The sequence below is a fragment of the Eleutherodactylus coqui genome, chromosome 4 (genome assembly GCF_035609145.1).
Source record: "Eleutherodactylus coqui strain aEleCoq1 chromosome 4, aEleCoq1.hap1, whole genome shotgun sequence".
NCBI classification, from domain to species: Eukaryota; Metazoa; Chordata; class Amphibia; order Anura; family Eleutherodactylidae; genus Eleutherodactylus; species Eleutherodactylus coqui.
The window spans coordinates 33,305,517-33,322,557 of NC_089840.1; the positions used below are offsets into that span (position 1 = coordinate 33,305,517).

At 48.8% G+C, this 17,041-nt stretch overlaps 2 protein-coding genes across 3 annotated transcripts in view; one reads left to right on the plus strand and one right to left on the minus strand.

Annotated features, from left to right (window-relative positions):
* Positions 1 to 1,212, minus strand: part of FANCB (FA complementation group B) — a 36,055-nt gene extending 34,843 nt beyond the window's left edge. The window contains exon 1 of one of the 2 annotated variants that reach the window (XM_066599185.1): positions 1,100 to 1,212. The gene's annotated coding sequence lies outside the window, so the exon portion shown is untranslated. The remainder of the gene's footprint in view (positions 1 to 1,099) is intronic. The other variant, XM_066599186.1, reaches the window with a different exon arrangement.
* Positions 1,173 to 17,041, plus strand: part of MOSPD2 (motile sperm domain containing 2) — a 74,191-nt gene continuing 58,322 nt past the window's right edge. Inside the window, exon 1 of the mRNA XM_066599187.1 lies at positions 1,173 to 1,304. Within this exon, the coding sequence (XP_066455284.1) occupies positions 1,296 to 1,304 (9 nt within the window). The 5' untranslated portion in view covers positions 1,173 to 1,295. The remainder of the gene's footprint in view (positions 1,305 to 17,041) is intronic.

A 17,041-nucleotide genomic window follows, 5' to 3' on the forward strand; every position in this document is an offset into this window, starting at 1 on the left:
ACACAGCGCTGTACTGTACACCTCCTAGTCCTGAGGTAATATACACAGCGCTGTACTGTACACCTCCTAGTCCTGAGGTAATATACACAGCGCTGTACTGTACACCTCCTAGTCCTGAGGTAATATACACAGCGCTGTACTGTACCCGGGACACGCTAGTGGCGCCGGCGCAGCAACCCGGGACACGCTAGTGGCGCCGGCGCAGCAACCCGGGACACGCTAGTGGCGCCGGCGCAGCAACCCGGGACACGCTAGTGGCGCCGGCGCAGCAACCCGGGACACGCTAGTGGCGCCGGCGCAGCAACCCGGGACACGCTAGTGGCGCCGGCGCAGCAACCCGGGACACGCTAGTGGCGCCGGCGCAGCAACCCGGGACACGCTAGTGGCGTCGGCGCAGCAACCCGGGACACGCTAGTGGCGTCGGCGCAGCAACCCGGGACACGCTAGTGGCGTCGGCGCAGCAACCCGGGACACGCTAGTGGCGTCGGCGCAGCAACCCGGGACACGCTAGTGGCGTCGGCGCAGCAACCCGGGACACGCTAGTGGCGTCGGCGCAGCAACCCGGGACACGCTAGTGGCGTCGGCGCAGCAACCCGGGACACGCTAGTGGCGTCGGCGCAGCAACCCGGGACACGCTAGTGGCGTCGGCGCAGCAACCCGGGACACGCTAGTGGCGTCGGCGCAGCAACCCGGGACACGCTAGTGGCGTCGGCGCAGCAACCCGGGACACGCTAGTGGCGCCGGCGCAGCAACCCGGGATACGCTAATGACGTCAGCGCAGACGCTGGGATACACTAGTGACGTCACTGCAGACCCTGGGGATACACCAAAGACGTCACAGCAGGCCCTGGGACACACTAATGATGTCAACACAGACCCCCAGGATACGCTAATGACGTCAGCACAGACCCCGGGATACAGTAACGACGTTAGCGCAGACCTCTAGGACACACAAATGACGTCACTGCAGACCCCGGGATACGCTACTGACGTCAGCACCTTACTTTTACTAGTTACACCGTTACTTCCTACAACTAATCCCAAATCTCCCGCCACCTGCGCCGCACGGCCCTCTGGGTAATCACGGAGATACACCGACCTCCGTTCTCTCACCGTCCTCCTAACCCCGCAGTCATGAGCGCCGGCACCCGGGCACAGGGGCGTCTGTGCGGACGCTGACGTCATGCCGGATCAGCGGAGGAGACAGACCCCAGGACTGGGCGGGCCGTGACGTAACCGGAAGAGCTGGGAGACACCGGCAGAGGAGAGCTGCAAGCAGCGGCGGCAAGGAGAACATGGCAGAGGTGAGCAACAGCAGGAGGAAGGGGGCAGCGTTATATAATGACGGCGGGGGTTGTCATCCCCAGGTATATTGGGACGTGTGATGTCATCAGGTGGTCTGTGGGGGAGCTGTGTGATGTCATCAGGTGGTCTGTGGGGGGCAGTGGGATGTCATCAGGTGGTCTGTGGGGGGGGCGGCAGTGGGATGTCATCAGGTGGTCTGTGGGGGGGGCGGCAGTGGGATGTCATCAGGTGGTCTGTGGGGGGGGGGGGGCAGTGGGATGTCATCAGGTGGTCTGTGGGGGGGGGCAGTGGGATGTCATCAGGTGGTCTGTGGGGGGGGGCAGTGGGATGTCATCAGGTGGTCTGTGGGGGGGGGCAGTGGGATGTCATCAGGTGGTCTGTGGGGGGGGGGGGCAGTGGGATGTCATCAGGTGGTCTGTGGGGGGGGGGGCAGTGGGATGTCATCAGGTGGTCTGTGGGGGGGGGCAGTGTGACGTCATCAGGTGGTCTGTGGGGGGGCAGTGGGACGTCATCGAGGGGGCAGTGGGATGTCATCAGGTGGTCTGTGGGGGGGCAGTGGGATGTCATCAGGTGGTCTGTGAGGGAGCTGTGCGATGTCATCGAGATGGTCTGTGGGGGGCGCTGTGTGATGTCATCGGGATGGTCTGTGGGGGGGCCGTGTGACGGTATAATGATGTCACCACGTGTGATGACCTCGGACCCCATAGCTGTTGTGAAGGTACGACTCTCAGCATGTGAGGGTCTGCTGGGTGTTGTAGTCTGCAATAGCAGTACTTGATCTAGCGTCATGAAATGTCCCGGTTATTACGGTACAATATGGCGCAAATAAGAAACAAGCTGTTCGTGCACAAATTTTGGGTGTTTTCTATTAAAACGCCCGTAATTCACTCGGGGTATTAAAGTCACATGACTCCAGCGCGGCGTGGTCGAGGCTTCCCTGGGGGGCAGCGAGCGTGGCCACAGGTAACACGGAAGTAGAGCAATCCGGCGCTGGGCAGTGAGTACAGACGTAGCAATTACTAACATTACCGACACTGCGATAGCGGGATTCACAGCGTTGTACAGGGCGGGCCACGCACAAGTATCCCACCTCCGATCCTGCCTGGGAGGACGCCGTCGCACCTCCGCAGTACAACATGTGAAAGCTGCGCTGTGATGGGTTGCTACGGGCAACAAAGACATTTTCTTTAGACCGCTCTCCTAAATCCGCCCGTGATGATCTCCCACGACAGTGAAGTTATTGTGAAAGTTCAGAAATGGCGCCAAACCAGGTCTGTCCGAAATAGGAAGAAACCGCGGTCTCCGGAAGTCCGAATGTCTTAGGTTGTCTGGAACATTCAGCCGCGGGTCGGGGTATCGGGAGCAGCGGAGGGCGCTAAAGTCTGTGAACCTGAAACCGTACTGAGTAACGTGCAGGAACTGGAGGAGCGCGACAAAGCTTGACACGTAAATCACCGCGGTTGTGGGTGATGATTGCTGGAGGAGTTTTGGACCCTTGTGAACGAAGTGCAGTTTGATGTATCACCTGAATTCTCAGAATACGAGCTTCTGGTCTGTTGGATCCCCCCTTGTGACTCGTGGAACACCGCTGCACGAACGGAAAATGTGCGTTTGGTGCGCAGCGTCAGGGACACAATTACGGGGCCCGATTTGTTTCAAATTCCCATGTAACATTCTCTCCGGACGGGTTCTAACCAGTTTACACCCAACTAACGCCAGAATAAAGACTTTACTGCACTTTCCTACAAAACGGGGCAACGTGCCGCGACTCGCTGGTTCATGAACGCTTTACGGAAGAGCAAGGGGTTACGGCCGCCATGTTTCCTGGACGTCCCCACATGCATTTTTTTTTTTTTTAAATAATGTGTGGGGAAATTTTAAAGCAGAAAGTGTTCACCAAAAATCCGCGTACCCCGAAGGAAAGCCTCACAAACACTATCCACGTTGAAGAGCTGCAGGCAGTATCAGCAACGTGCCCAGAGGTGTAGAGAGGTAAACGGGGACCCCTTCCAGCAACATGTGGGAAAATCGGTAAAGCTTTGGAAAAAAAACGATCCACTTTCTCTTTCTTTCGGCCGCGGTATTGTCGGAGGCGGCTTCCTCTCCGTGGCCCCTGCCTGCCGTACGTTGTAGTTATAACTTGTTTAACCCTTTCCAATCCACTGTCTGACGTCTGAAGACATTATGATTTGAGGCTGTACAGCTGTGATGTTGGAAGACGTCCGTCAAGGCTCTCTTACTGTATATTGCCAGCCTCTCTGCTGTCGGGGCCTATCCAACGTGTCACCTCATGCAGTACTGGCTTTAGCCAGCAGATAGCGCCGTTGTATAACGGCAGAAAAAGAGTAAGCCCCCCAGGAAAACCAGGATACAAATTGGGTTGGAAGGGGTTAATATCAAGTTCATGTTTGCTATATCTGTAGCAGACCCTCAGCGTTATTTCACCACCGGTAAGAACTGGACGTCCAGAGCCAACTATGTGCTTCATACCATGGCAGCTGTGAAGCGCGTTGGTGCAGGTTGTCCCTTCCTGGCGGAGTTCTTCTACTTCCTTCTATCTGTGTTCTCTGGTCAGTCTGAGAAAGTTCAGATTTTCTGCTTAGACCCGCGGTTTGGAGAAGTTCAGCGATTTTCAGTTTCATTGTGGCACTAAAGTTACAAAAAGTCAAAAGCCGACCCCAGATGTGACATCAGTGATGGATGATGATGCCAGATGTGACATCAGTGATGGATGATGATGCCAGATGTGACATCAGTGATGGATGATGATGCCAGATGTGACATCAGTGATGGATGATGATGCCAGATGTGACATCAGTGATGGATGATGATGCCGTCAGTCACCCAGCTCGGTTTCCCACATTCTAGGCTCAGCTGATTGTAGCGATTTCTTTCTTGGTGTTCTATATACACCGTCCTACCTGATGTAACACCTGAGTCAGATGTAGCATTTATTCCATATGTTAATACTTAGTGCGGCTCCTTTGGCCCTAATGACATGGGATACTCTCTGTGGTATACTATTCACTAACGTCTGATTCACTTCAGCTGATATTTCCCTCCATTCATCCTGCAAATATCTGGTGAGTTCTGTCAAAGAAGATGGATGTGGATTACATTTTCTGACCCGACGTTCCAGTTCCTGGTCACTACAACTAGTGGGCGGAGCCCATGCCGCCATGCTCTCCCAGGATGCTTCAGGCATTCGGAGACTTTCTGGTCACATGGTTATATAATGCTACAGAGTGGGTGCCTGACTGTGCGTACAACAGGAGAGGCAGAGACTGGAGATCCTTATCACTGTGTCTGCTAATCTGTCAGCCTGCAGCGTGTAAGTGCAGAGGAGCCGCCTGCAAACATTAGCCCCTCCCCCTGTTGCTATGGAGATGTCCTAGTTACTAAGAAAGTTCTCTACCGAAGGGCAGAGGAGCTGGAAGGGAGACCCCTAGTGGCTGCCACTTCCAATGTGATTTACAATGGTATTGAAACAAAAGGGTTTTCCGGGCTTGGCCAGATGTGCGCCATACTAGACGGGACTGGAAGTGGCCTAGTTGGCTTCACTCCCATTGAAACCAACGCCTATTACACTTCCGACATCGGGCATGTTCTGCAGAAGTGTAATAGACACTTCAGCTCCCATTGATTTCAATGGGAGTGAAGCCAGGTTGGCCACTTCCGGTTCTGTCTCGTATGACTCGCGTCCGGCCCGCTGCACTGACAGCCAAGTCAGGCGATCCCCGGGGATCCCATGCGGCAGGCCCCTGGCAATTAACTATTGATGACCTATCCTGAGGATAGGTTCATCAATAAAACACGCTCAGACAGAAGACGTTCCCTGGAATCCTCCACACCCCGGTACATCCATCTGATGTGAAGATGGACTAGTGCGATTCATCAGTCCATACAATCGTGATGCTCCCTGCACCATTTTAGACTACCCCATGCATCTTCTTTGAGAGAAGACATTTGCAGGATGAATGGAGGGAAATGCCAACTGAAATGTATTTTCCGTATATGTATTAATAGAAAGTATGCAATGGAGACTATCCGATGTCATAAGGGCCAAAGGAGCCCCACTAAGTACTAACATGTGAAATAAATGCTACTTTCTATTCTTGCTCGGGTGCCCCGTAGTTTTTGGTAGGACGGTGTAATGTCGGTCTTGAAATAACTTCATAAAGTTGCTTGATTAAAAGTGCTATTACCGCAGAACCACTTTAATTGTGCTAATGAGTTTGGAGTGTGCAGTATATGGTAGTTATATCCCTGCGCTGGGGACGCGGCGCCTTCCTCTTTTCCATTCTCCTCCCTTCTTATAATCTTCGGATGTCACACAGGCCGTGATCATTACTTATGGCGGTACGCTATCGGGGAATGCTGCTATCTGTTGTGGTTGGGTTCGGTACAGATACGCTCCTATGACGCTGGAGTGATTTGAGTGGCGACAGGTTTGAGGTGTCACCGCTGTGTTCAGCACCGGTCACTCCAGTGCAGCGGCCAGTTATATATAATGTAGTAATATGATGCTGCTGTGATACATATGGCGACAGGCTTTAGTGTCCCCCATGAAGCGGTCACACTGATACTAGTATATAGTGTAGTAATATGAAGTACTTTGTTAGGTGGTATATATGGAGTAGGTCACTCCAGTGCGACAACTAGTAGCATACAGTATAGCACTCGGATGGCGGTGGGATGCTGACAGATTTGTAGTGTCCTGGCGGTGCGGATACAGAGACTTTGGTGTGACGGCGAGTCGTGTACAATGTGGCGACAGATATGTGATCCGGTCGCTCCAGTTCAGTGTTGTATACCATCTAGTATGACAATGGCACGGTGGCGGCTATTGGCATCAGAGGGTTCTAGAAGGCCGATTCCAGGCTGCTATTGATTTTGTTTTAGTCCACCTTTCCGTTTGTAGTCATGCGGTTTTTTTTTTTTTTTTTTTTCCGTTCACATGCCAGTTTTTTACGTGCAGAAATAAACCGCACGAAGGCCCAAGCGATGTCCGTTTTGTTACAGCCCTACAGAAAACGGGGTGCGCAAAAGTGAACACGCCTGCTAATACAGGTTCGCTGCATTTCAGGTTTTTTTATGCACCCATAGACTTTTAATGGACCAAAATAAGACATGCGTGTCAAAAAAAAACTAAATAAAATATTGCAGCGACGTAACTCTACGTAAGAAACGCTCGTTTGAATCGGCGTGAATTGAATAAATCCGCCGCAGCTCAATTTATGCTGCAACTTTTTTCCATAAGTTTCACCCTTTTGTAATGTATTCGGTGAAATCCACGGCAGATCCTCATGTAATACACGCACATTCTCCACTGCGGTAAATACGGCCTGTGCGGACGGAACCGCGGAGCCGCTCCTCGCCACGAGTCAGGAAAATTGAATGGGAATAAGCAAATTAATCAAAGGCGGGCCCTTGTATTCGCTGCGGATCCAGAAGCGGTTCGCCTTCCTCCGTGAGGCTGGGTCACCTGGGCCGTCTGACGGCTTTTCTGCGCAGAATCTGCCTTATAGACGGGTCACCTATTTTTTTTCCCGTGACGCGTTTCAGATTCCATATGCAAAAAATCGTGTCCTTGAAGCAGATTTCATGGGGATTTCGGAGCGCCAAAATCCACGTGAAGAGAAGGTTATGTGGACAAACGCAAAGTGGACTTCAGCGACTCTCTTGTTCGTTCTGACGCGATGGACGGCGTCATTAAACATCCGTGAAGCAGACGTTCTCCTCTCAGCAGCGCGTTACTGCGTATTTATAGAGGTCCTCTACAGAAAACGTGACTACGAGCGCAGACACCGCCTTCTGTACGACGCGCCCGCGGACAGAGATGAGCGCCGTCACAACCATTCCAGAACCACCGGTGTCCGACCTTCCACTGTCAGAAAACGGCTCAACACCGAAGATTTACCGTTGATATTACTCCTATTTTTTGTTATGAATCAGTGACCTTCATTCACTGAAAGCAAACGGAGTTCTTAAATAATGGCGATGAAATTAAGTTTCAGGCACCGCTGATCGTTGGACCTTTTCAGATCTTGATTGTTTCTTTTAAGAAGTTGTCTGGGACTTTTACTATTAATGACTCCTCCTCAGGATGGGTCATCATTGATTGGCGGAGTTCACCCCTTGGGATTCCTGCCGATCAGAGAAGCTGATAGTGCTGTCTGTATTGCAGAGGCCCGGTTTGGTACTGCAGGCACAACTTCCATTGAGTTCAATGAGAAATGTGCCTGTAGTACCAAACCGGGCAGCAGCTTTGTTGAGAGCACTATCTGCTTCCTGGTTTGCTCATGACTGTATGCCCACGCTATGGGTGTGAAATCCGACCCTGACAGCAGTCGGCGTCCGCACGTATCTGTCTCTTTTCCTCTGTTTATTTTTCCCGCAGTGACGCGGAATCCGCTACCTATCCGCAATGTTAATTGCAGAATTGCCGCAGGTTGGACAACTTCCATTGACGTCAATGGAAACCATCTGCGCGGAATCCACGTCAAAATAAAGCATGCTGTGATTCTTACTCCTCTCACCGAAACCGCAAGTGTTCAGGAAGAATCGATTTCCTATAGCATGCTATGGATGGTATTTGCTGCGGATCCGTGGTGCAGACGCCGGTTTGTGCGCAGACGGCCTGAGGTAGATGGTGCTGCCATCACAGGGGTTTGGCATGTGTATGGCCGGGCTTACACAAGCAGGTTGGTATAATCTGCCGTAGGCGGCCATGTTGCCACTCGCATGACTTGCGTGAAAACCGCGTACAAGAAGAATCGCCGCACGTTCTAACTTGGCGCGTATTACGTGCACATACATGCCAAGATAGTACATGGGCAGCACGAAGACAGTGCGAATGAGAATAGAACACGCAGGTGGCTGTGCCATGTGAATCGCGTCCGAGAATGTCAGCGGCGACTTAGAGCGCGGCCTAAGAATGATTCTCAATGTATCACAGGACCTTCTATGAGAGGGGGAAGCAATACGATATTTACTGTATTATAAACTGTGGCCGAAAGTAAATCCTCGCAGCTGATCCTCCTCCCGCTGGGTCTTGGCAGACGGCCGACAGCTTTTGCTTGGAAACACATAGAAATGTTCCTCTGGTCAGTTCTGCACTCGGATACATTGTATTCACAAGTATATTGTAACAGTCTTATATCGCAGTTTTGCGCTCTGATACATTGTAACGGACTGATATCTCAGTTCTGCACTTGGATACATTGTAGCGGACTGATATCTCAGTTTTGCGCTCTGATACATTGTAGCGGACTGATATCTCAGTTTTGAACTCAGATACATTGTAGCGGACTGATATCTCCGTTCTAGACTCGGATACATTGTAGCGGACTGATATCTCAGTTTTGAACTCAGATACATTGTAGCGGACTGATATCTCCGTTCTAGACTCGGATACATTGTAGCGGACTGATATCTCAGTTCTGCACTCGGATACATTGTATTCACAAGTATATTGTAACAGTCTTATATCGCAGTTTTGCGCTCTGATACATTGTAACGGACTGATATCTCAGTTCTGCACTTGGATACATTGTAGCGGACTGATATCTCAGTTTTGCGCTCTGATACATTGTAGCGGACTGATATCTCAGTTTTGAACTCAGATACATTGTAGCGGACTGATATCTCCGTTCTAGACTCGGATACATTGTAGCGGGCTGATATCTCAGTTTTGCACTAGGATACATTGTAGCGGACTAATATCTCAGTTTTGCACTAGGATACATTGTAGCGGACTGATATCTCAGTTTTGCGCTCTGATACATTGTAGCGGACTGATATCTCCGTTCTAGACTCGGATACATTGTAGCGGGCTGATATCTCAGTTTTGCACTAGGATACATTGTAGCGGACTAATATCTCAGTTTTGCACTAGGATACATTGTAGCGGACTGATATCTCAGTTTTGCGCTCTGATACATTGTAGCGGACTGATATCTCAGTTTTGAACTCAGATACATTGTAGCGGACTGATATCTCCGTTCTAGACTCGGATACATTGTAGCGGACTGATATCTCAGTTTTGAACTCAGATACATTGTAGCGGACTGATATCTCCGTTCTAGACTCGGATACATTGTAGCGGACTGATATCTCAGTTCTGCACTCGGATACATTGTATTCACAAGGATATTGTAGCGGACTGATATCTCAGTTTTGCGCTCTGATACATTGTAGCGGACTGATATCTCAGTTTTGCGCTCTGATACATTGTAGCGGACTGATATCTCAGTTCTAGACTCGGATACATTGTGGCGGACTGATATCTCAGTTCTAGACTCGGATACATTGTAACGGACTGATATCTCAGTTCTGCACTCGGATACATTGTATTCACAAGGATATTGTAGCGGACTGATATCTCAGTTTTGCACTAGGATACATTGTAGCGGACTGATATCTCAGTTTTGCGCTCTGATACATTGTAGCGTACTGATATCTCAGTTTTGCGTTCTGATACATTGTAGCGGACTGATATCTCAGTTTTGCACTCTGATACATTGTAGCGGACTGATATCTCAGTTCTGCACTCGGATACATTGTAGCGGACTGATATCTCAGTTCTAGACTCGGATACATTGTAACGGACTGATATCTCAGTTCTGCACTCGGATACATTGTATGCACAAGGATATTGTAGCGGGCTGATATCTCAGTTTTGCGCTCTGATACATTGTAGCGGACTGATATCTCAGTTTTGCGCTCTGATACATTTTAGCGGACTGATATCTCAGTTTTGCACTCGGATACATTGTAGCGGACTGATATTTCAGTTTTGCACTAGGATACATTGTAGCGGACTGATATCTCAGTTCTAGACTCGGATACATTGTGGCGGACTGATATCTCAGTTCTGCACTCGGATACATTGTATTCACAAGGATATTGTAGCGGACTGATATCTCAGTTTTGCGCTCTGATACATTGTAGCGGGCTGATATCTCAGTTTTGCACTAGGATACATTGTAGCGGGCTGATATCTCAGTTTTGCACTAGGATACATTGTAGGGGACTGATATCTCAGTTTTGTGCTCTGATACATTGTAGCGGACTTATATCTCAGTTTTGCACTAGGATACATTGTAGCGGACTGATATTTCAGTTTTGCACTAGGATACATTGTAGCGGACTGATATCTCAGTTTTGCGCTCTGATACATTGTAGCGGACTTATATCTCAGTTTTGAACTCAGATACATTGTAGCGGACTGATATCTCCGTTCTAGACTCGGATACATTGTAGCGGACTGATATCTCAGTTCTAGACTCGGATACATTGTAGCGGACTGATATCTCAGTTCTAGACTCGGATACATTGTAGCGGACTGATATCTCAGTTTTGCGCTCTGATACATTGTAGCGGACTGATATCTCAGTTTTGCACTTGGATACATTGTAGCGGACTGATATCTCAGTTTTGCGCTCTGATACATTGTAGCGGACTGATATCTCAGTTCTGCACTCGGATACATTGTAGCGGACTGATATCTCAGTTCTGCACTCGGATACATTGTAGCGGACTGATATCTCAGTTCTAGACTCGGATACATTGTGGCAGTTTGATATCTCCGTTCTAGACTCGGATACATTGTAGCGGACTGATATCTCAGTTTTGCACTCGGATACATTGTAGCGGACTGATATCTCAGTTTTGCACTAGGATACATTGTAGCGGACTGATATCTCAGTTTTGCACTAGGATACATTGTAGCGGACTGATATCTCAGTTTTGCACTCGGATACATTGTAGCGGACTGATATCTCAGTTTTGTGCTCTGATACATTGTAGCGGACTGATATCTCAGTTCTAGACTCGGATACATTGTGGCAGTTTGATATCTCAGTTCTAGACTCGGATACATTGTAGCGGACTGATATCTCAGTTCTAGACTCGGATACATTGTGGCAGTTTGATATCTCCGTTCTAGACTCGGATACATTGTAGCGGACTTATATCTCAGTTTTGCACTCGGATACATTGTAGCGGACTGATATCTCAGTTCTAGACTCGGATACATTGTAGCGGACTGATATCTCAGTTCTAGACTCGGATACATTGTAGCGGACTGATATCTCCTCCTTACAATCTTTTCACATGAAGGTTTGACCCATTTTTACTAGAACAAGAGTTGAGAGGCGGCCGCTGTGGAACGCGGCGATATTCCCCCTCGTTCCTTATGATTTAGTGGAGGGTATTATTGCTATGTAAGTAGGACAGATTCTTAATATGTCTTGTATATGACAACTACTTTGTTACATCGACATATATCGTTTCTCCTTAAAGGGGTTGTCTCGCGCCGAAACGGGGTTTTTTTTTTCCATAGGCCCCTCATTCGGCGCAGGACAACCCCAAAGGATGTGTTAAAAAAAAAAAAACATATTACTTACCCGAATCCCCGCTCTGCGACTTTTTCCTTCTTCTTCCTTCACCAAGATGGCCGCCAGGATCTTCACCCACGATGTACCGCGGGTCCTTTCCCATGGTGCACCGTGGGCTCTGTGCGGTCCATTGCCGATTCCAGCCTCCTGATTGGCTGGAATCGGCACACGTGACGGGGCGGAGCTACGAGGAGCAGCTCTCCGGCATGAGCGGCCCCATTCACCAGGGAGAAGACCGGACTGCGCAAGCGCGTCTAAAAAAGCAAAAAGACATCAGAATTAGACGGATCCATGGCGACGGGGACGCCAGCAACGGAGCAGGTAAGTGAATAACTTCTGTATGGCTCATAATTAATGCACAATGTACATTACAAAGTGCATTAATATGGCCATACAGAAGTGCTGAACCCCACTTGCTGCCGCGAGACAACCCCTTTAAGCAGAGCACCTAGAAGGTGTGAGGAGACTTATAAGGCCATGCATGGATGTATAACTATAGAAAGCGCAGCCCGATGTACACAAGCGGAAATCCGCCATGATTTTCTGCTCGCGTATATAAATCACAGTATGCCGCAATTTGCTGCCACTTCCCACGATGAACCTATCATGATGATGAGTTCATGGCGGTGACTTTAAGTGTTCTCCCACGGTGGAAATCCTCGTGTTATAACGCAATTCCCGTGGACAGGTGGCCGTAATTGTAGGCCAGAGCCAGAATATCCATACACAGACAGCTGTTTCGGGGTGATTGCCCCTCATCAGTGTATGAAAGATTTCTGGCTCGGCTAGTAAGAAGGCAATGACATGGGTCAGGAAGAAACCCGCTGCACACTGATGAGGGGCTATCGCCCCGAAGCAGCTGTCTGTGTATGGCTATTCTGGCTCTGGCTTATAATACCCAGTCATTGTTAAAGGGCTTGTCTAAAAAAATCTGACATTGGTCTGCAGGAATGCTGCCTTCCAATAGATGGCGCTGTAGAGGTTTTGTTCCATCCTTCCATAAAACTGCACATGTAATAATATACGGCATACGCCCGTGTGAATGAGCCCTAAGGAGGCTATAAAACTATAATTACGTATTGTGCAGCGTAAAATAACTTAAATGGCTTTAATTACATAGCGTAGACTGTAAAGTCACTTAAATAATATTTTTAATAGGATATAATAGTCGAGTTCATATCGCCATGGTAACTAGTGACGCTGATGAGATTGGCCACATGCCCACAGCTAACCAATGGGAGGTTTATGTCGGTGGGTTGTTAGCACAACGGTGACGTATGGCGTGATTGGCGGGTCGTCCGCTCGCCTTCTTACTAACGAGATGCTTGTGAGGGCATCGCTGTGTGCCATCTATAGGCCATGATAAGCGCTGATATTTTGCCCAAGTTGTGCCGCCATAATGTGTTGGCTACATGGTGCCTTCATGAGGGGGAATAATCTGGGCACACATTAATGCCGCGGTATATCCCGATTGGATATTGTCATAAGACCGTGTCTTTTATATCGGACCGCATGACGTGCAAAGAGGTTCAAGAAGGACGAGGTCCGGCCAGAGAGTCTTATTATACATTATGTACCAGGCAAGGATATGGGTTGTCCGGCCGTATATGGAATAATGTTTTATATCGTCTTACTTGGCCTTTTCCTGGCATTGTGTACGGTCTCTATGGTGGGCAGGAGCCGTGGGCACGGTCTGGCGGTGGCCGTCTCATACGATGGGGTTTATTGGGTTAATAGCAGTAGAATAGATGATAAACCACAAGAGATTTATCGTTCGCACGAGCAAATGTTAACGAGGTTCGCCGGTGCGTCCTGTTTATACAGGCAGATAAAGCGTCCGTTCCCTAAATTGTTCATTCGTTCGCATTTACTGTACCAGTAAGTGAGAACGACCAAACGATGATTTTCGGGCTTGCATGAAATGAACGCTAAGCAAACGGATCATCGGTCAGTCGTTGGCTGCGTTTACACCGAATGATTAGCGTTCAAAACTGAACAATCCAGCGGTTTTTGTTTTAAACGATAATTGTTTCGTGTAAACGCACCTTTAGATAAATTGCTGCCAGGAGGAGCTGCTGATTGCCGTAGGAAAGGGGATGAATGGCCGCCAGGAGGAGCTGCTGATTGCCGTAGGAAAGGGGATAAATGGCTGCCAGGAGGAGCTGCTGATTGCAATAGGAAAGGGGATGAATGGCCGCCAGGAGGAGCTGCAGTTATCAGTGCCGGCCACTACACAGAGGTCGGCGCAGAGGCTTCCACTCTGACCTCTGTTATTGTGGCGCTGACAGTTTGCGCCCGCACAGCTGATCGGTCAGGATCCCGAGCGTCAGACCCCAGCTGATCAACTTTTGATGACCTATCCTGATGATGGGTTATCAATAGTATTTATGCCTGGAAAACCCCTTTAACCTCTTCCCGCTCCTTGACGTACTGGTACGTCATTGTAGGCGAGTACTTCGCGCAAAATGACGTACCGCTACGTCATCGGGATAGCGCGAGATCATGATTGACCTCGCGCTATCCCGCAGCGGGAGCCGGCTGTCAGTCACAGCCAGCGTCCCACTGCAACATCGGGGGGGCATCAGAGATGCAGCCCCCGCTGTTAACCCGTTCCCTGCCGCGATCTGAGTAGATCGCGGCAGGAAAAGAGTTCACAGAGGCAGCGCGCTCCCTCTGTGTCTCCGGCCGGCTCTCGCGATGTCATCGCGAGAGTCTGACCTGTCACCATGGCAACAGGACGACAGACACTGGCATCCTGTATTGCCTATGATCGCTGTATATAAGATAAGGCATGGCAGAGCAGTAGCCCTGCCATGCCTTATCACAGCGATCATCAGGGCAGTGGTCAGTCCCTCAGAGGGACTCAAATAGTGAAAGAAAAAAGAAAAGAAAAGTGTAAAAAAAAGAAAAATGTAAAAAAAATTTTTTTTAAAAAAAACCCCATTTTTTTATGCTTTGTCTAATAGCATAAAAAAAATTAAAAACCCACATATTGGGTATTGACGCGGCCGTAACGACGTGTACAAAAAGTTGAACACTCTTTTTATTTTGTACGACAAAAAGCATTAAACCGCTAAAAAACAGAGGCAAAATGCTAATTTTTAGCATTTTGCCTCACAAAAAATGCAATGAAAGTGATCAAAAAAGCCGTACATTCCCCAAAATGGTACCAATAAAAACTACAGCTGGTCTCGCAAAAAATAAGCCCGCATAGAGCTCCGTACATAGAAAAATAAAAAAGTTACAGGACTTTGAATGCAGCTATAGAGAAAAAAAAAAGATTTCCAAAAAAAAAGGGTTTTTATTGCAAAAAAAGTGTAAAAACTAAAAAAAATACAAGACTTTTGGTATCCTTGTAACCGTACCAACCCGCAGAAAAAATTTAGTGTGCATGATTAACGCTGTAAAAAAAAAAAAAGAAATCTATGGCAGAAGTGATGCGTTTTCTCTCCCTGTTATTATAAAAAAAAAATAATAAAAGTTTTACGATATAGTCTATATACCCAAAAGTGGCACTGATAAAAACTACAGCTCGCCACGCAAAAAGCAAGCCCTTATACGGCCGCGTCCACGGAAAAATAAAAAAGTTATGGCTTTTGAAAAATGGAGATGGAAAAAATACCAAAAAATCGCTTGGTCCTCAACGCCAAAATAGGCCGTGTCATTAAGGGGTTAAACCTGCACTTCCATCTTTGTAAAGCAGTGGTCTGGCTGGAAACTAACAGCCAGGCTCCTGCTGCAACTGCCGAGAGAAGAGAAGCCTCAGAGCCTGGCAGTTTAATTTCTTACTTGCCACCATGGACAGCAGCTTGTAAGCGGCTGACGGCGGGAGGAGCTCCTCGTGTCCCATCGACAGCCGCAATGTGAACACATGGGCTGCCGTGACAGCTGGAGGCGAGATAACCCCGGCAGAGTCTAACAGGCCGATATCATAGGCATTGGATGCATACAGAAGTCACATAAAGCTAGCATTGCTATTTTCACCTATATGTTCACCTACGCAATAACTAGCAATGCAAACGTCGCATTAAGCTCAAACAAGTACCAACAAAACTTCAATCCCCCCCAAAGTAAGTTATACAACACATTATATGTACCCCCGAGTGGTGCCATTGTTAAATATAACTCGTCCCACAAGCCTCATCCAGGTAGCTCAATGAGTTATGGCTCTTGCAATGAAACTATGGAAATTTCTTGGTCCTTAAAGCACAAAATAGGCCGGTCATTAAGGGGTTAAAAGAACACTGGCTGCACTATCTGGCCGCTGCAGAAAGCGGAAGTGGTCACCGGCTGTCACCAGATCCCTGCGGAGGCAGATGGTCACAAACCCTCCAGTGACTGCGAAGATCCTGCGGCAAGATGGGGTGTCAGCGGGAACGGAGGGCTGTTTGCATATTAAGGCTGGGCTCACACGGGGTGGAATTTCCGTGCGGACTTGCCTGCAATGTTAAGCCCAAGCAGCAAAAATCTCATTTATACACTGTGAACAGTCCGCTGCGGACAAGTCGCGAATAAAGTGACATGCTGCGCGGAATTCAAAGCCGCAGTATGTCGGTTGTATCGCCGTTACATCTGCGGACGCTATCCTTTCTACAAGGAGAGATGGCTGCAGCGGAATAAGTCACTCTCAAAACCTCCGCCAAATGATTGCGCCCCCTGTAGACCCAGACTAAGGTTCCTACTAAATACTAAAGGACTTCATGGCCAGACTCCAAGATGTGACCCGCACTGGCCCCAAAAGCAGAAGAAACAGGAAGAATGAAGCACATGCTGAAAGGAGCACCCAGCCTACGGTGAAGCATGGCGGTGGCACCCTGGGCGGCTACCTGTAGCGTATGGAGGGCAAGGTGGATTCAATCAAGGATCAGAAAATCCTAGGAGAAAACATGATGCCTTCTGTGAGGAGGATGAAGCTTGGGCATCACTGGACCTTCCAACAGGACGATGATCCAAGCATATCGTAAAGTCCACCAAGGCTCGGTTTCATAAGAAGGGAGGGTGGGGAGATGTTATCCAAATCGTAAAGTAGCTTTTGTGAGATGGTTAGTAGGATACTGCCAGTCCAATCACCGTCACTTGTGGGTAACGGGGCATGAAAGTGCTAATCGTAAAAGAAGGAAAATAACGGACTGTTAAGGCACAGTTAGACAAAGGGGTTGACCTGGTTCTTCTTAATTAACAGCCAGCACAAATGACGCGTTTCGAGGACTCAATCCCTTCCTCAGAATGGCTGGATAGAGTACTCGCTCTCTCAGCCCCGATCTCTTCTCCGGTTGACTACTACTAGTTGGAATATTCACCTGTACTAACCCTGTGTTACAACTAGTACTCTAGTA